We start from the raw sequence: 20394 nt of genomic DNA, 5'->3' as shown, positions 1-20394 counted from the left end.
TAAGAATCCGGTCAGTTACTTTAGTGGTCAGCTAATGATTAAGCAGAGATTTCTTTAACAACCTGAATCTGCTAAGTCTCCCAGTCTTTGCTGAGGTCTCTGTGTATGTATTGTGGCATACCTTCCCCTCTCAGTTAGGTAGACAGTTGACAGCTTTGCTTTAGACTTCACTTCTTATGTGTGCTATGTGTGCTAAATCAGTTTAGTGGTGTCTGACTCTTTGCAACCCTATGGGCTGTAGCCTGCCAGGCTCCTCGTCCATGAGATTCTCCAGGCAAGAATATTGGAGTGGGTAGCTATTCCCTACTCCAGGGGGTCTTCCCAACGTAGGGATCAAACCCAGGTCTTCAGCATTGCAGGCAGATTCTTTACCATCTGAGCCACCAGGGAAGCCCTTCTTCATTTCTTATGAAGAGCTTCAATTTCAGCAGAGTTGAGAGCTTAGGGTTTCTCTGATCTTTTCCTGAGTGTATGTGCAACTTTGGGCATGCATGTGACCTTGTATATTTCTAGAAATACACCAGTTTTTCAAAGTTCCTCTGTAAATCTCCTTCCGCAATTTTTTTGTTTAAGGTTTTGGTTGTCTGTTGTTTGCTCCAGCTGTTGTCTACTGTCTTAGGCAGCAGTGAAATTAAAACAGTGGCCTGTAATTTGTCACAACTGGGGAAAGTGTTTTTGTACTGGGCAAGCTTGTAGTCAGATCAAGTTAAAAACAGACTTGCAAGTGGGGTCTTTCAGGGAACCATGAGACAGTCAAATGACGGTTCTCTGGGAGTGAACTGCAGCTTGGGTCTGTCCCTCCCGGTGCTGGCCAGGCCACTGCAGGTAAAGGGGAAAGTGACCACGGTGTTTCCAGGCCCTGCAGTGCTGGAGAGCTGGGGGTAGGACCAGGGCAAGGGAAAACGCCCCAAGGTCACAGCCTCGTCTTCTGCCTGCCGCTTTCCTTAAACAAACCCTCCCTTTGTTACTGCAAGTCTTTGAGTTTAATTTCCAAAGTTTTGTACATGTAGCTATGAATAATTTTTGGCAGTATTCTTGTTAATTTTATGAAAAGAGAATTTTTGGAGATCCTTACTCTGCCACTTTTCATCTGAATTTGTAATTTCATTTAAAATTTCCAAATAATTTTCCAGGTTGGCTATACCATTTTACATTCTCCCCTAGTAGTGTGTGATTGTTCCAGTTTCTCCACATCTTACCAGTGTTATTTTTATGTCATTATTTAACTTTTTTTTTTCATTTTGATAGATGTGTGGTTTTATCTAATTGTGATTTTAATTTGTATTTCTCTAATGCCTAATAACATTTGACATCTTTTAAAATACTTGTCATCTTTATCTTTTCTTCAGTGAAATGTCTGTTCTTGGCTATTGTACATTTTCTATTTGGGTCCTTTTTTCAGCTGTAAGAATTTTAAGAATTCTTTATATATTCTGGAAACCAGTCCTTGGTTGTATATGCTGTTTACAAATATTTTCTCCCATTGTATACTTTCTACTTTCATGTTCTTTTGCAGAGCAGAAGTTTTACCTTTTGATGAGGTCCACATGAACAATTTTTGCTTTTATGTATCATGTTTTTAGTATCAAGTATAAGAATGTTTTCTAATCCTAGGCCCTAAAGACTTTCTTCTGCTTTTTTTCCTCTAAAAGTTGTATAGTTTTTACTTTACATTCGTCTTCGTAATTCTGAAATATATATATATATATATATATATATATATATTGCCTTCTGGAATTAGAGTTCTTCAGTTCAGTTCAGTCACTCAGTCGTGTCCGACTCTTTGCAATCTCGTGGACTGTAGCACGCCAGGCTTCCTTGTCTATCACCAACTCCTGGAGCTTGCTCAAACTCATGTCCATCAAGTTGGTGATGCCATCCCACCATCTCATACTCTGTCATCCCCATATCCTCCTGTCTTCAGTCTTTCCCAGCATCGGGTCTTTCCCAAGGAGTCAGTCCTTCGCATCGGGTGGCCAAAGTATTGGAGTTTCAGCTTCAGCGTCAGTCCTTCCAATGAATATTCAGGACTGATCTCCTTTAGGATGGACTGGTTTTATCTCCTTGCAGTCCAAGGAACTCTCAAGAGTCTTCTCCAGTGCCACAGTTCAAAAGCATCAATTATTTGGCGCTCAGCTTTCTTTATAGTCCAACTCTTACATCCATACATGACTACTGGAAAAACCAAAGCTTTGACTAGAGAGACCTTTGTCAGCAAAGTAATGTCTCTGCTTTTTAAGTTGTATAGTGTTTTACTCTGCTAAAAGTTGTTTAGTTTCTTACTTTACATTCTGCTTCATGATTCTGAAATATAAAGATATATATACATATACACACATATGTATATAGTCTTCTGGAATTAGAGTTCTTGGTTGTCAGTTACTTCTTTCCTTTCAGCATTTTCTTGGTGTTCTTTGTCTTCTGGCTTGGATACATTCTGAAGAGACGTTCCTATATTTCTTCCACAGTATGTAGAGTTCTTTTCTCCTTGGGCTAGTTTGAAGAATTTCTGTTTCTTACATTGGTTTTCAAGGATTTGTTATGATTCGCTTGACGTATGATTGTCCTTGACATTCATTGAGCTTCTTGGGTTTTTGTCTTTGTTGTTGTCGTCGTTTAGTCTCTGAGCTGTGTCCGATGTTTCGTGACCCCACGGACTAAAGCACACCAGGCTTCTCTGTCTTCCATTATCTCTCAGAGTTTGCTCAGATTCATGTCTATTGAGTCAATGATGCCATCTAACCATCTTATCCTCTGCTGCTCCTGTTTCCTTTTGCCTTCAATCTTTCTCAGAATCTTTTCCAATGAGTCAGCTCTTCACATAAAGTGACCAAAATATTGGAGTTTAAACTTCAGCATCAGTCCTTCCAATGAATACCCAGGGTTGATTTCCACTAGGATTGACTGGCAGTCCCAGGGACTCTATAGCACCACGATTCGAAAGCATCAGTTCTTTGGCACTCAGCCTTCTTTATTGTCCAACTCTCATCCATACATGACTACTGGGAAAACCATACATTTGACCATATGGACCTTTGTCAGCAAACTGATGTCTGCTTTTTAATACACTGTCTAAATTTGTCAGAGGTCCCCTTCTGAAGAGCAAGATTCTTTTAATATCCTGGCTGCAGTTACCATCTGCAGTGATTTTGGAGCCCAAGAAAAGAAAATCTGTCACTGCTTCTACTTTTCCTCTTCTGTTTGCCATGAAATGAGAGGACTGAATGCCCATCTTAGTTTCTTAATATTGAGTTTCAAGCCAGCTTTTTCGCTCTCCCTTAGCATACCTATCAAGAGGCTCTTTACTCCTCTTCACTTTCTGCCACTAGAATAGTATCATCTGCATATCTGAGGTTGTTGCTGTTTCTCCTGGCAGTCGTGATTCCGGCTTGTGATTCACGCAGCCTGGCATTTTGCATGGTGTACTCTGTGTGTCTGTGCGTGCTCAGTCGGTCAGTCATGTCCGACTCTTTGTGACCCCATGGACTGTAGCCCGCCAGGCTCCTCTGTCCGTGGAATTTTCCAGGCAAGAAAACTGGAGTGGAATGCCATTTCCTTCTCCAGGAGATCTTCCCAATCTAGGGATCAAACCCACGTCTCTGGCTTTTCCTGCATTAGCAGGAGGAGTCTTTACCACTGCGCCACCTGGGAAGCCCCAGGATATACTCTGCATATAAGTGAAATATGCAAGGTGACAAGATACAGCTTGTCTTACTCTTTTCCCAAATTTGAACCAGTCAGTTGTTCCATTTAGAACATGACCCGTCTGTCTTGAGTGGCCCTGCATGGCATGGCTTATAGCTCCATTGAATCATGCAAGCCTCTTCACCACGACAAGGCTGTGATCCCTGAAAGGTTGTGTCTTTATAGCTTGCATCAAATTTGAAATTTTTAAACATTATTTCTTTAGATATTTATTTCTATGCCCTTATCTCTGGTCCCTACTTTTGGGACTCTTACCTGTTGTTAGTTTTATATTGTCCCATAATTACTGACACACAGTTAGTTGTTTTCAGTCTTTATTTTTTTTAATATGCTTCATTTAGGGCAAATTATGTTTCTCTATTTTCAGAGTTAGTAATATTTTCTGCTTCAAAATCTAATTTGCTGTTAATCCCACCTGGTGGAATTTTATTTTTTATATTTGATCTCTAGAAGTGCTATTTGGGTCTTCTTTATATGTTAACATTTGTCTTACAGTGTTAATGTTTTTCTTTGAATACCTGAATATAATTATTATTTATGTTTTAAAGTTTTTATTTGCTAATTGCTTTATCTGTGTCATACCAGATAAAGTCTATTTGTGGTAACTATTTTTTATCCTGGTTATTGGTCATATTTTCCTGATTCTTAGCACTTTTTCATTAGATGCTGGACCTTATAAATGTTAATTACTGAGTGTTACACTTTGTTGTCTTCCTTTTTGTGGTGCTTTATTCTGGCTTTAAAATTATTTGCAATTTAGTTTGATCCTTTCATGGTCTGTCTTTATGCTTTGTTAGGACAGATCTGGAGTAACCTCTACTGTAGGGATAGTTTAGCCCTATTATCCACAGAAGGCCTTTTGAGGATCTCATTTAAATGCACAAAATGATCAACAAGGATTTGGTACACTTGCTGCTCAGAACTTGAGTGCTTTCTAGCCCTGTATGAGTTCTGTGGACTGTTCAGCTGTTAGGTTTTCAGTTACTTTTTTGCCTGGAATGCATTTTAGAATTCAACCAAGAGTCAAAGGCTGCCTTGAATTTTTGTTTTTTTGTTTTCTTTTATCAGTAGTACCTTCTCCAGAACTGTACTCCACAGCTTCCAGCTGCCTTGGGATCCCTGAGCTCTGCTATGTGTCTTCGTAACTCCATGAGACTTGCATTCTTTGTTTGGTATCCACGGTCCACAATTTGCCTCTAAGCAAATTTGCCACAATTTGTTGTGAGCAACAAGTGAGTTGTTCACCTCACTTGTTTTTTCTCTCTCTAGCTGCCTCTTGTCAGTATCTGAAAATAATTGTTTCATATAATACATTCAGTTTTCTTATTGCTTATAGCAATTGGGTAAATCTGGTCCCTATTATTTAATCATGACTGGAAATAAATGACTTGTTCCTTTAATTAAAAAAAATTTTAATTTGGAACAGTTTTGTATTTACAGAAAAGTTGTAAAGATACTAAGTACAGAGTTCTGGTAGCTAGTTTCTCCTGTTGTCAACATCTTAATACAATTTTTGTGGAACTATTGTCAAAATTAAGAAACTGACATTGGCATATTACTATTAAGTAAATATCTATAATTTTATTTAAAAAAAACAGCCAACCATTTTCCAAGGTGGCTATATTGTCATGCATTCTCACAAAAATGAATGCATCATTTTGAGTAGAAGAAATAGCTTGATGAAAACCACTTAGGTGGAGACACCACCATTGTAACTAATTTGAAATAACAAAAGTAAAGAGAAGGGACTTAAAATTGCCAAGCCTTGGATTACAGATGACTCATGATAACAATAATAACTATAACAATAACAGTGGGGTTCACTGAATTTTCTTCTAAGGGCTTTACATTTATTGATTCATTTAATCCTTACAATATCCCAATGTTGTTGATGCTCTTATCCTCGAGTTCCATAGATTAAGAAAGTGAAAAGGTCACAGATTTTCCCCTGCTCACATGGCTAATAAGGTACACGCTGTCTGGCTCCAGGACCTACTCTCTGATCCATTCTGCCAAGGATGATTGTTTATCAGTTGCACATCGGAAAAACCTGAGATGGCCTTGGGCATCTATATTTTGAAGACCACTGGTGATTCTTATGTGTAGTCAGGATTGAGAACATTCTAAACTACTGCTTCTTCATTATAATGTAGATAAATTTAATGTTTAAAATATACTTATTTATTTTAATGATAATAGTGAATAATTTAGTTCTTGTTTGGACTGAGACATTTTAAAGTCCTTTTATGTAGGTAGAATGTTCAAACTCTTGCACAGTTGCATTCATCTCATGTGCTAGCAAAGTAATGCTCAAAATTCTCCAAGCCAGGCTTCAACAGTATGTGAACCATGAACTTCCAGATGTTCAAGCTGAATTTACAAAAGGCAGAGGAACCAGAGATAAAATTGCCAACATCCATTGGATCATTGAAAAAGCAAGAGAGTTCCAGAAAAACATCTACTTTATTGACTATGCCAAAGCCTTTGACTGTGTGGATCACAACAAACTGTGGAAAATTCTTAGAGATGGAAATACCAGACCACCTGACCTGCCTCCTGAGAAATCTGTATGCAAGTCAAGAAGCAACAGTTGAAACTGTACATGGAACAACAGACTGGTTGCAAATTGGGAAAGGAGTACATCAAGGCTGTTATATTGTCACCTTGCTTATTTAACTTATATGCAGAGTCAGTTCAGTTCAGTTCAGTTGCTCAGACCTGTCTGACTCTTTGCGACCCCACGAACCGCAGCACGCCAGGGCTCCCTGTCCATCATCAACTCCTGGAGTCCACCCAAACCCATGTCCATCGAGTTGGTGATGCCATCCAACCACCTCATCCTCTGTCGTCCCCTTCTTCTCCTGCCCTTGATCTTTCCCAGCATCAGGGTCTTTTCCAGTGAGTCAGCTCTTCGCATCAGGTGGCCAAAGTATTGGAGTTTCAGCTTCAGCATCAGTCCTTCCAGCGACACCCAGGACTGATCTCCTTTAGGATGGACTGGTTGGATCTCCTTGCAGTCCAAGGGACTCTTAAGAGTCTTCTCCAACACCACAGTTGAATAGCATCAATCCTTCTGTGCTATGCAGAGTACATCATGTGAAACACTGGGCTGGATGGAGCACAAGCTGGTGTCAAGACTGCTGGGAGAAATACCAATAACCTCAAATACGCAGATGACACCACCCTCATGGCAGAAAGCAAAGAAGGACTAAAGAGCCTCTTGATGAAAGTGAAAGAGAAGAGTGAAAAAGCTGGCTTAAAACTCAACATTCAGAAAACGAAGATCACGGCATCCTGTCCCATCACTTCATGGCAAATAGATTGGGAAATAGTGGAAACAGTAAGAGACTGTATTTTTGGGGCTCCAAAATCATTGCGGATTATGATTGCAGCCATGAAATTAAAAGACGCTTACTCCTTGGAAGAAAAGTTATGACCAGCCTAGACAGCATATTAAAAAGCAGAGACATTACTTTACTAATAAAGGTCCATATAGTCAAAGCTGTGGTTTTTCCAGTAGTCATGTATGGATGTGAGAGCTGGACTATAAAGAAAGCTGAGTGCCGAAGAATTGATGCCTTTGAACTGTGGTGTTGGAGATGACTCTTGAGAGTCCCTTGGACTGCAAGGAGATCCAGTCAGTCCATCCTAAAGGAGATCAGTCCTGGGTGTTCATCAGAAGGACTGATATTGAAGCTGAACCTCCAATACTTTGGCCACCTGATGCAAAGCACTGACTCGTTTGAAAAGACCCTGATGCTGGGAAAGATTGAGGGCAGGAGAAGGCGACGATAGAGAGGATGAGATGGTTGGATGGCATCACTCACTCAATGGATATGAGTTTGGGTGAACTCTGGGAGTTGGTGATGGACAGGGAAACCTGGCGTTCTGCAGTCCATGGGGTTGCAAAGAGTCGGACACGACTGAGTGACTGAACTGAACTGAACAGATAAAGGTAGGACTAGAACTGAAGCAAATATTTTGCGGATTACAGAAAAATCAGTTATCTCTCTGTTTGGTGTCTAGGCACTCTGCCTTTTTGTGTAACACATGCAAATGTGTGTTTGTGTGTGTGTGTGTGTGTGTGTGTGTGTATACTTATATGTTGTTTTCTGGCATAAAGAATTCTTAGAGTAATCTGACTAAATAGTTAGATATTGCTTCCTAAGAGTAATGTTTAAAGAATACTTACCTTAAAATATGGATACATTTTAAAAAATAAAATAGGGAATCATTTTGTGTGCACAAAGCAAGGAATAAAATGAATCATAGAATGGTTTAAAATCAGTTAAATGGTGTTAGGCCCAGAAGATTAATACCCACACAAAATTGATTTAATCCAGCATATAGAAATCTTAAATTTATGAATTTTGAATCTTACTTATTTTGTGTAATAGACTTTTTGACATTTGATATTAGGCTATAAAATATAGAAGACTAAATTCTGTTTAAAATATGTGAAGATTCATTATGAAGTATAATAAGATAGTTTTGAAAATGGTTTATCAAAATCTAGTTCTCTGGTCTCAAAATCAGTGATACAGTTTATTTTAAAAATTATTACTGTGTGATTTTCATTGGTCACTGTTGTTTGGCTCTGAATAGTTGGCTGCCGACAACTGCATGATGTCTCCACCAGAGAGTGCTAGAGATACTTCAGTGGGGAATGTTAGTTACTTAGGCTTGCCTGGACTTGTCAGTGGGTTAGACCTTTTTTATTTTTAGGAAAGAATTTGATTTCTTGTTTACAAAATTCCGCTTGCTGTGAAATAAATTCTATATCTTGACAGTTGAGTATTTCTACAGATATTGTAAATGATAAGTATTTAATCACTTCATTCTTGGTTCACCTAGCTGTCTTGAAATATCTTTGATTTGATTATTTTGTGACGTTATCCTTTAAAAATTAAAAGTTGTGTTTCCCTATACACAGTAGTTGTTGACTTTTCTTAACATTATTAGGTGTTTTGCTGAAAACCTTCATTACTTAAAACAAACTAGAGAAACTAGTAATGTGTTTTATGAGCTTAAGAAATAATTGTTTATTGTGTATGCTTTTTAAAACAAACAATTATTATCAAATAGTTTTAATATTTGCAATTCTAGCATACAGTATTATTCTCAAAGTATTAATAATTATTTTGTGCTATGCATTTAGAATAGTGTATGAAAGAAAGTCTGGTCCTTTTATTATATTCAATAAATTTCTAAGTGAGCATTTTACAGGGTGATTATCTAGCAAAAGTACTAAGCGATAATAACTTTTTTCCCTTTTTTCTAGGTATCTTCACTCAAATAACATAGTTGTGGTTCCGGAAGGTAAATACACTTTCAGTTTTTACTAATAGTTAGGAGATGCTAGAGTTAAATCTGTGCTTTATAATAGTAGAACAGATTGTCTCTTTAAACCTATTTTAGTTGGAGTATTAGGGAATTTTAATTATAAAACATCATTATTAGTTTCAAAGCTTTTTTCCCCCTCTAATTAGTAAGTCTAGTTACCAGTTGCAGTTAAATTTAATAAGTGTAAAATATTTATAATGGTTAAGTAAATTATTATCAGATAAATTGACATTGGGTAAATAATAAAATAACTTCTAGTTTATTAAATTGAGTTAAGCATTTTGGCTAGATAAAAAAGACTATATATCATTTCATGAATTATTTATTCAAGTAGTTTTTTACATTGTTTTAACATTTTTATTTGTAATCTTTTTAAAGTTTACATTATATTGAGGTGGAAGTGTTATTTCATAGAATGTTGTTTGATACTATACTGCAATAAAAATGTTTTAAAAAATTAATTTGATACATGCTTTTACTATTATGTCAGCATCAGAGATAGGGATATTAAGTATTAAAATATTTAAACTTGGATAATATTTAATTGCATTAAAAGTTGGTCTTAACACTTGAGTCAAATTAGTTTTGCTTTTTCCCTTCTTTTCTCTTCAAAGCCATTGGGTCCCTTGTAAAACTGCAATGTTTGGATCTTAGTGACAATGCCTTAGAAATCGTTTGCCCAGAAATTGGTCGTCTGAGAGCTTTACGTCATCTTCGATTAGCTAATAACCAGCTGCAATTCCTACCTCCAGGTAATCACCATCTGTAGCACAGAAGCTTCTTGTCTGTTCTGAGGCTGTTTTTATTAATATTTCTCACTGTGTGTCTAGGCAGTGGGCTTAGGGTGTATCTGTGAGTTTCTGATTGTCCGCTTGTTAGAGGAGGATGGTAAGGAATGTGGATGGGCTATGACTAAGTCTTTTCCCTGTTGCAGACATAAGAAGACGGCATTTATGTTTTTGAGCTGCAATTACTACAGTTGTGCATTGCAGTCAGTGCCCCTTCAAATCACTGCCCTGGTGAATTATTTGTGCCAAAAGCTACTTTAGTTTTGACTTTCACATAAGGGGATTTATATGAACTTTGCATTGTAGTGTCTGAAAAGCAGATACATGCAGTGTTTTCTCTAGTGAGGTAAATGATGCGCGTTAACTTTGACTTAACGTGAATCATGCTAAAATTTAGTAGCAGAACTGAAGTTTGACTTCTTGAACTAATTGTCACTTCTGCCTGCTGATCATTCTGTTAGATTATGACGTACATACAGACAGTACCAAAATCCTGCCTTCTCCTGAGCTACTGTTAAGTCCTTTGACTATCTTACAAGGGATATTCAGAGACCTTTCTTTATGAACCCTCACACTTGGAGATTCCTCTGTCTTATGTCATTTCCCATATTTTTAAAGCAGTGAAGTATGATTTAAGACAATAGCTTGTGCTTCAGGTATTACATGAAAGTACTCTGCATTCAAAAATAAGCAGAAAAAAAAATACAGACACCACTCACATTGACTGGGAGTATTTGTACCTAGTAACTCTTGGTATTCCTGAGCCTTTTAGTGTATCCAAGTGAAATATATGACTCAACCAAAATTACAAATTACTACCTGCCTTAGAACTTCAGGGATATATGAAGCTGTTAAAAATTACTCATGTTAAATCCATGAATGAATTTATAATTTAAAGAATACTTTCTCCAAAGTTTTTCAAGTACAGAAATTTCTAATTGAAACAGTAGTTGATTAATTTTTAGAATTTATGTGCTGACTTTAATATATGCATTCAATATTGTATACAAAAATGGTATTAGTATAGCAGTTAACTCTGCTTAAAAAATATTTTTTTAACCTCATTTAAAGTGTCTTACTTTTTATAACTCTGCTTAGTACAAAACATTTTAATATGGTGTAGGAGTATGATCTTTGCTTTAAATTTTGTTGTATGTAATCAGACTCCATGGTGCTTCATCTTGAAGCTTGATTTCATCAAGTTTATGTATTCACATACTCAGGAAATTAGATTCTCTTTCAGAGATCGTAGAGAAAATGTGTCAGCAAAGATAAACTTTATATTTTCAGAATATTTTTATATATCAGCTTATATAAGATATAGAGTCAGAATGATGGATATAACACTGAATATTTTAGATTTGATTGTATTTTCAAATATGAAATTCATAAAAGATATGTTATAGAGTAAAAGTGCATGGCTATAATACTGTGTTCATAAGCACCTTTTTCTATACGTTTAAAGAATGTACAAGTAACACAACTCGCTATTACAACATTGTTCTTTGTGTTCTATTCTTCTGTTTTTTCCTGTAATGTAGAACATTTTGTGGTAAAATGTAGCCATTTCCTTTCATTATATACTCGGAGGTTAAGGGTATACTAATAATGTCATTGACTGCTTCCTAATAACAAGTGGAGGGTATAGATTTCCTGGCTACCTTCATGTAATTTAAAATTTATATCTCACCTGTTTCATAGTAGATTGAAGCATTTACTTCTGATTTTATCTCCCTAGCTTATTTCTGTTGCTTGTGTTGGTTTTTGCTTGTTTTAAGTAAAATGACATACAGTAGTATCTATGTATTTTGAGTAGAAACTTTTGATTAAACTATGTATATAGTTTTTGTTTTTTTTCTGGGCCATCATAAATACAATGCTCTAGATCTTACTAATTTTTGAGGTAATTTCAATGTTATGATTTGAATGGGAGAGGGGCTTGGTACACATCTACCAGGTGTACCCAATCATTAGGGACATACTATGGAAAAGCATTTCAACTGTAGTAAAAAATGTGAGGAATTGCCATATGGTGTCCATTTAATGATGGTAGCCTCCAGTTGATATCTGTTAGCCTCTTCTGTTAGTACCTGTTCCATGCTATTGGTATAGTCTTATATGTTACATGTATGTGAAAGACTTAATACTTTATTATGTGTGTTGTATTTGTAGTTGAAAAACCTTTGGATGTGATTTCACATTCAGTATTTAAAATTTAAAAATTTGAGAGCAGTATTTGAAACATTTAAAATATCTAAATGGCTAATAGTTTTAAAATTAGTATCTAAGAATGGATTACAGGGGCTTCATGAATGCCCTCAAATTGTATGGACAGTTTGGTGTTTGTGACTATGTACATATTGCTTTAAAGAAGGTCCAGTGTGTTTATGAATTTCTCAAACAGGCCCATGACTCATATAGTTGGTTCCCTTGGATTGTTTGTCAGTACCCATTCTTTGGGAATGCCCCTTTCCCCCTGCTATTGGGTTCCAGAGTACTGCCATTTTTCTACCTTGTACATTGCTTTCTCTCCACAGTTCATTGATCCTGGTGTAGGTAATCCAAGCGAGACCAGTTCTCTTCCTGGGCATTTTGAAAGAGACTGTAGGGGAGAAGCAAAGAGAAAAGAGAGAACAGGAGGGTGAGAAAGGAAACCAGGCACTCTTTGCTCTCTGGGCTTCTACACATGCTATGTAATCTTGTGGACTCTGGTAGTAGCCATGTTGGCAGGAAAACAGAGAGAAAAAGATGAAGTAGATACCTCGAAAGAAGATGGAGTCAGAGACTTTCTAAGTTTTTTCTAATTTCCCAGTCACTGATTCTGTTCTTAAGCCCCATGAAGTGAAGTGTTAGTTGCTCAGTTGAGTCCGACTCTTTGTGATCCCATCCATGGTCTGTTCATTGAGTTCTCCAGGCAAGAATACCGAAGTGGGTTGCCATTCCCTTCTCCAGGAGATCTTCTGGACCCAGGGATCAAAGCCGGGTCTCCTGCATTGCTGGCAGATTCTTTACCATCTGAGCTACCCGGGAAGCCCCGTTTAGGCCCATAAATTGTGCTTAAGCTAGCTCTAATTGGCTTCTGTGAATTGCCACCCAAAGAGCTCCATATAAAATAGCTTCCCCAAAGGCTTGATTTTTATTTTGCATAAGTAAAAATTGTATATATTTAAAATGGACAGTGTTATATTTTGACATATGTATGTATTGTGAAATAATTACTATAGTCAAACTAATTAATGTATTTGTCACCTCTCAATGACTTTCCTGGTGTCTCAGACAGTGAAAAGCATCTGCCTACAATGCAGGAGACCTGGGTTTGATCCCTGGGTCTTCCCCTGGAGAAGGAAATGGCAGCCCACTCCAGTACTGTTGCCTGGAAAATCCCATGGACAGAGGAGCCTGGCAGGCTGCAGTCCATGGGGTCGCAAAGAGTTGGGACACAACTAAGCGACTTCACTTTCACTTCACCTCTCAATTACCATTTGTGTGTGAGGTTCAAATACTTGAGATTACTCTCTTAGCAAACTCAAATACATAATACATTATTGTTCAGTTGCCTTTTAAAAAATCTTTTTTTTATGGTAAATTTTAAGCAGAATAGAATAATATGCCCTTATATATCCAATACCTAACTTTAACAATTAATCATGGATTTATCCTCTCATATTTTTCTTTGGTTCTTCATGTTTTTATCCTCACTTTCTTAAAGTTTTTTAAAAATTAGGATAAAATTGACATACAGTGAATTGCTCAAGTTTATAGCCCTGAGTTTTGACAAATGTATGTACTCATGTAAGCAGCATCTTATTTGAGATACAGAACATTTCCATTACTCCAGAGGGTTCTCTTACACCATTTCTAGTCAATGTTTGCTATAGGCAAACTCTATTCTGATTTCTCTTACTGTAGATTAATTTCATCTCTTGTTGAAAATAAAATAAATGGGGACATGGAATTCTCTGTTTGACTGTCGCTCAGAATAAAGGTTTCCGGACGCATCCATGCTGTTGTATGTGTCCGTAGTTCCTCGTCTGTTTCTTGCAGAGCAGAATGCCATTGTATAAACTGCCCTTTATAACTTGTTTTCCTCTTAATGGACATGTCAGTTTTTTTCTCATTTTGGGCTATTATCAATAAAACTAATATGCATGCATGCATGGTAAGTTGCTTCAATCGTGTCCACATCTGACGCTTTGCAACCCTGTGGACCATAAGTAGCCAGGCTCCTCTGTCCGTGGGATTCTCCAGGCAAGAAGACTGGAGTGGGTTGCCATGCCCTCCTCCAGGGCATCTTCCCGACCCAGGGATCAAACCCACATCTCTTACATCTCCTGCATTGGCAGGCGGCTTCCTTACCACTAACACCGCCTGAATCCCTATAGACATTCTTGTATAAGACTTTTTATGGATTTACATTTTCATTTCTCTTGGGTAAATATCTTTTAGGGGAAATGTGATACATAATATAGGTATATGTTTAACTTTAAGAAATTGCCCAGCAGTTTTTTTTTTTTTCATTAAAAAAAACTATTTATTTTAGTTGGAGGCTAATTACTTTACAATATTGTGGTGGTTTTTGCCATACATTGACATGAATCAGCCACGGGTGTACACGTGTCCCTACATCCTGAACCTCCCTCCCCATCCCATCCCTCAGGGTTGTCCCAGTGCACCGGCTTTGAGTGCCCTGCTTCATGCGTCAAACTTGAACTGCTCATCTATTTCACATATAGTAATATACATGATTCAGTGCTTTTTTCTCAAATCATCCCACACTCGCTGCCTTCTCCCACAGAGTCCAAAAGTTTGTTCTTTACATCTGGGTCTCTTGCTGTCTCTCATATAGGGTCATTGTTACCATCTTCCTAAATTCCATAAATATGCATTAGTATACTGTATTGGTATTTTTCTTTCTGGCTTACTTCACTCTGTATAATAGGCTCCAGTTTCATCCACCTCATTAGAACTGATTCAAATGTGTTCTTTTTAATAGCTGTATAGTATTCCATTGTGTATATGTACCACAGCTTTCTTATCCATTCATTCATGGACATCTAGGTTGCTTCCATGTCCTGGCTATTATAAACAGTGCTGCGATGAACACTGGGGTACACGTGTCTCTTTCAGTTCTGGTTTCCTTGGTGTGTATGCCCAGCAGTGGGATTGCTGGGTCATAAGGCAGTTCTATTTCCAGTTTTTTAAGGAATCTCCACACTGTTCTCCATAGTGGCTGTACTAGTTTGTATTCCCACCAACAGTGTAAGAGGGTTCCCTTTTCTCCACACCCTCTCCAGCATTTATTGCTTGCAGACTTTTCAGAGAAGGCAATGGCAACCCACTCCAGTACTCTTGCCTGGAAAATCCCATGGACGGAGGGGCCTGGTGGGCTGCAGTCCATGGGGTCACTAGGAGTCAGACACAACTGAGCTACTTCACTTTCACTTTTCACTTTCATGCATCGGAGAAGGAAATGGCAACCCACTCCAGTGTTCTTGCCTGGAGAATCCCAGGGACGGGGGAGCCTGGTGGGCTGCTGTCTATGGGGTCACACAGTCGGACACGACTGAAGCGACTTAGTAGTAGACTTTTTGATGGCAGCCATTCTGACCAGTGTGAGATAGTACCTCATTGTGGTTTTGATTTGCATTTCTCTGATAATGAGTAATGTTAAGCATCTTTTCATGTGTTTGTTAAGTGGTTATATTAATACCATTTTATGCTTCTCATGGAAATAGATGAGAGTTCTAGTTACTCCGAATGTTTGCTAGTATTTGATGTTATCTTTTTTTGCTAGTATTTGGCTTTGTTTAACTATAGGAATGGAGAAGTTGTATTGAGTTGCTTTAATTTGTATTTAACTGAATTTGTCCTTCCCTCTTGACTAGGGGTATTGAGCACCTTCTAATATATTTGTGGGGTATTCCAAATCTTTCTGAATTGCAGGCGGTGTCTCCCTGCTTTACAGACCAGCGGCGCTATTAGGTTGTTGAAGAATTCTCTCTGCTTTCTAGTTCTGTCCCTTGCTTTCTGTGCCTTGAAAGCTGTAGTAGCCTTGCTGCCCAGTCGCTGGTCTGTGTATGGCAGCCCTGTTCTCTAAAAGTGGGTCTTGCCTCTGCAAAGTTTCTCTTGGCTTTCCTGTTATCTTCCATTTCAGGCTTTCCTCAGCTCAAAGCCTGGAAGGTTTGGTGGAGATGATCTCAACTCTCTTCCCTTGCCCCCATTTTTGGTGAAGACTAGTGGGAAAGAGTTTGTGAGTGTGTGTGTGGTTGGGGGTGGGGGTCACAGGTAGTTCATGCCACCTCTCCCTGTGTCTGTGGCTCCTCTGGATTATATGCTAGTGTGCCAGTCCATGTATAGCCCTTCAAAGCAGTTAGACTGCTTTCTCTCTAACCCTTGTCTGTGGCAGATTCATTATCCTCCTATTACAGTCAAGTGTGTTAGCAACTGGGAATCTCTTCTCTTTTATTTATTAAGCCCTTCACTCTCTCACAGCTTTTTCCTCTTTAGTACCTTGTCTTGCATTTTCTAGCTGCTTAAACTCCCAAACTGTGACCTTCAGCACTGTGAGACTGCAGTCTTCCACTTGGGTTCCCCCTCCCTGTTTTGTGGCCAAGAAAGCCTTGTCCAGGTTGGGACACAAGGGGTATTTCCCTATTTCAGTGATCAGAGTCCTTTGTTTCCTGTCTGTTACTTGAAAACAGTTTTCTCATTTATTTTTGACTAGTTGTATTGCTGTATTTTGGTTGGAAGCAAGTCTGGTGTAGTGACCTTGTCATATCTGGAAGTGAAAATCCTATTAGATGTTCTTTGATTTCCCATCTGATTGTTTACCTGTATTCTTTTATATAACTTGTAAGCCATTGAAACATTTATATCTTGCATTCTCCCACGTCTAGTATCAAAACTATACCATTGTTTGTTACAGAAGAATAAATTTAAACTCATTTTCTTCCAAAAGCCTAGTCTGACTTAAGTAAAACTACGTGATCTGTTATGAAGGGAAGTACGACACACTTACAAATAAAGGATTTCTGGAGAAAGATTTCCATCAGTGCAGAGCTATTTGCCAAATACCTGATGACTCACTATTGGCCACAAAAGCAAATGGATATTAGAAGAGTCAGAAAAACCAGCTATCCCTTGATTGTCAAGAAAATCCTGATGCTTTTGTGATTCACTGTAAACCTTCTGTGAATTCCCACGAGAGAAGAATATGGTAACAAACAAACCCCAATATGTAACTAAGAGTCAGAAAAGTTGTTGCTTACATCTGGCATGATAAATCAGCTTGTTTCTCTGAAATGATTTTGTCCTTAAAAAGTTGTTTTGTATACCAAAAAAGGAAAGATTTTTAGCCCAAATTGAAAACACTGAAGCAATCTATGTTATACTTAGATGGATAAAAGCATGCAACATACTACATATAAGTAGCAGGAATTGTTCTAAAACTCAAGCCTCAAGTATGGTCAAGTTTATCATTTTCTACTTAAAATTTATTTTTCTTCTGGTTAAGCCTCTGTTGCTTTATTGGAATGAAATTTAGTATCTCTTCTTAGATTTGTCCTGTTGCCGCCTAAGTTATTCTGAAATCTTTATGTTCATCGCTGGCAGTCAGGAGCTGTAGATGAGCCTTCTTCCTGCAGAGGACAGGAAGCCTGGCCATGCTACAGCCTCCCCCGTTGCTTGCTGCCCTACCGTTGAGACTTCATTGGTGCAGTCTGACTGATAGTCGTGCAGGCTGCTGTGACTTCTCAGAGTTGCTGACCCTTCTGCGGATACAAGCCTGGTCAGAGGGGCTCCACGTTTGCGTCTGTGGGTCATGGCTTCCAGGATTGATAGGGGGTCCCAGGAGCACTGGGTCAGCCCTGGTTTCACTGTGCCTGTGTTCACCCTTCCTTCTTTAGTGGTCAACTCAAAGGGAGAAGAGAGCAGTTCTCGTCTTGAATCTTCAAAACACGAAGGATCTAACTGTGTCAGTCGCTCAGTCGTGTCTGACTCTTTGTGACCCCATGGGCTGTAGCCTACCAGGCTCCTCTGTCCATGGGATTTTCCAGGTAGCAGTACTGGAGTGGTTTGCCATTTCCTTCTCCAGGGGATCTTCCCAACCCAGGGCTCGAACCCAGATCTCCCGCATTGTAGACAGACGCTTTACTGTCTGAGCCACCAGGGAAGTCTCTAATTGTGCCACCTGCCACCAAATAATCAAGGTTGTTCACCCCTGTATTACCCTCCTTGGGTGGATGCCATAGCAATTCAGAGTGATTCACCTTCCTAGTGAAACAACTTTTCCATGATTCCACATCAGTACTGACAAAATAGCTAGCTAGCACTTTTCTCACTAAAAAATGTAATTGATCAATCTGGTAGAGTCCCCTCTGGTGTTACCAGGCTATGTAAGTATAGTCAGCAATATATGTAAATAGACTTTCTATTTGGTAGGATTAGCTGCACGACCTGGGGCATTTACTATTTCACCTACTCAACAAAAAAGTATTTGTTGGCTCCAAATATGTTCTGTGTCCTAGAGGAAGTGGGGACAGTGAAGAGATACCAAAATCTAGAGCCAGGCTTCAAAGGAGCTTGTAATATTTTATTGTTGAATAGTTTAAACTGTTAACTTCCGGGGAAGAGACTAGGTAGAGAAGAGAGAAAGAAATATTGATTGTGCTAGTAACTGGTCATTATCTTGATATAGTGCCAAGTGGTTCAGGAATCTAGTTTGACAGCTAATAAGGCTAAAATCTACCCACCCTCAGTTTGCTAGATGACCAGTGAATAAATGAATAAATTGTCCACCAGAGTGCTAAACTCATATTCAGAAGCTGTTCTGAATATGTGTATATAAGTGTCTTTTATAGACATACAAGCTACTTAATTAGTCTGGCTCGCAGGTAGGACTTCCCTGGTGGCTCAAATGGTAAAGAATCTGCCTGCAATGTGGGAGACCTGGGTTTGGTCCCTGGGTCGGGAAGTTCCCCTGGAGAAGGGAGTGGCAACCCGCTTCAGTATTCTTGCCTGGAGAGTCCCATGGACAGAGGAGCATGGGAGGCTATAGTCCATGGGGTCACAAGGAGTCAAATACAACTGAGCACATGGCATACACACAGCACTTTATCCTATATATTAATAGTTAAATGTATATTAGTAACTTTATAATAATACAGAGATTTTTCAGTTCAGACTTTTACATAAAATTATTTAGTGTACTAGATTAGATAAAACAGATTAAATCAGAATAAATTTCTGTCAGTAATATTACATATTGTAAAATTTGGTTACAAACAGAGTTAAAACTTCTAAATTATATTTTAAAACTTTTACAAGTTTGAAAATTATGTAAAAGTCTTAGAATAAAAATGACCATTAAAATTCTTCTAAAAGAAAAAGAATTTGTTTTCTGGGCCATGCATCCTTCTCAGTACAAAAAAATACAGAAAGTACTCCTTTTAAGGTAAGGTGTGAGGGGAAGTGGTAGAAAACTTGCCAAATGTCAGAAACACAAAAGTTTATTCTGGTGATACTTTTTAAAAAGGCAAAAGGAGAAAAGTTGGTCCCTCAGAGAAAAGGGAAAAAAGAGAAAAGTTGGAAAGCCTCTCCCATCAATCATGCTGTTGAATTCCTTTCCATGGGCCATTCCTTTGTGAAAAAATTTCAAAGCAGCTAATGTGGTAGCAGTGATCTAATTTGAAGTCTTTTAAGGAGAATGCTTCCAAATTCGCTTCACATGCAGTGTTTTCCCTTTCTGTATGCAGTTACACCATGGTGTATTACCAGCTTGGTGCTGTATGGGAACCTTGAAACAATACTGAAGTCAGTGGAGAGATTCAAAAGAAGTCAGGCATGATGTGAGGGACCGAGCTGTTTACACGGTGTGCAAGAGCAAATGGCATGGGGTTGAATATTTTCCATTATTTTGTCTTTGAAGTGTATCTAGCTCATAGTCTATCCTATACACTATTTTCAGGATTATCTTTCTAAAATACAGATTTGGCAAACTACATCTCCAATTAAAATCCTTTATTGAAATAATTTGTGAGAAGTGTGTGGTTGCCAGACTAGAAGCCCATATTGGGTTCATAATCATTTGTTTATTATGAAGACCAGGAATTAGGAATATTAAAAGAAAAAAAAGCCTGATGATTGTAAAAGTGTTCATAATCTTTTGGAATAAACTTTCTTGAGAACTTACAAATGTGTTTTCTTCAATGCAAGCTATTAATGAGAATTCAGGCATTTTTATTTAATGTATTTTTAAATTCAAATCAACTTGCAGTATTTTGAAGGTGGTATGCAGCAATTTCTATCACACCTTTTTATATTTTGGCAAAACTTGGGTTTATAATTCAGTTTTACTAAAGGACTTCAAGTATTAAGCATGTTTTTCTTAATAGAGTGATTCGATATATTGCATTTATTGAGCAATCTTTGGAAAAGGCAAGTGTTAGATATGTAAACAAAGATTATATTTTAATGGTTATTTTATGGTTTGAATTGATTTTTCTACCTTGATTTCAATATATTGTTGTTTTGTGACATAATGAGAAAATTATGGTTTCAT

General features: G+C 37.9%; 1 protein-coding gene across 8 annotated transcripts in view; it reads left to right on the top strand.

The window, feature by feature from the left end:
- Positions 1–20394, top strand: part of LRRC28 (leucine rich repeat containing 28) — a 208857-nt gene that overhangs the window by 34391 nt on the left and 154072 nt on the right. For all 8 annotated transcript variants that reach the window (XR_009597175.1, XR_009597174.1, XR_009597173.1 and 5 more), the window contains exons 4-5: positions 8987–9024; positions 9663–9800. Coding sequence is in view for 4 of the 8 variants with exons in the window: in XM_012098366.5 (XP_011953756.1) it covers positions 8987–9024; positions 9663–9800 (176 nt within the window). In the remaining 4 variants the exon portion in view is untranslated. The remainder of the gene's footprint in view (positions 1–8986; positions 9025–9662; positions 9801–20394) is intronic.

Source organism: Ovis aries, chromosome 18, assembly GCF_016772045.2.
Source record: "Ovis aries strain OAR_USU_Benz2616 breed Rambouillet chromosome 18, ARS-UI_Ramb_v3.0, whole genome shotgun sequence".
Lineage (NCBI taxonomy): Eukaryota > Metazoa > Chordata > Mammalia > Artiodactyla > Bovidae > Ovis > Ovis aries.
The sequence above is the reverse complement of the archived record's forward strand: the minus strand, read 5'-3'. Positions and strand labels throughout refer to the sequence as shown.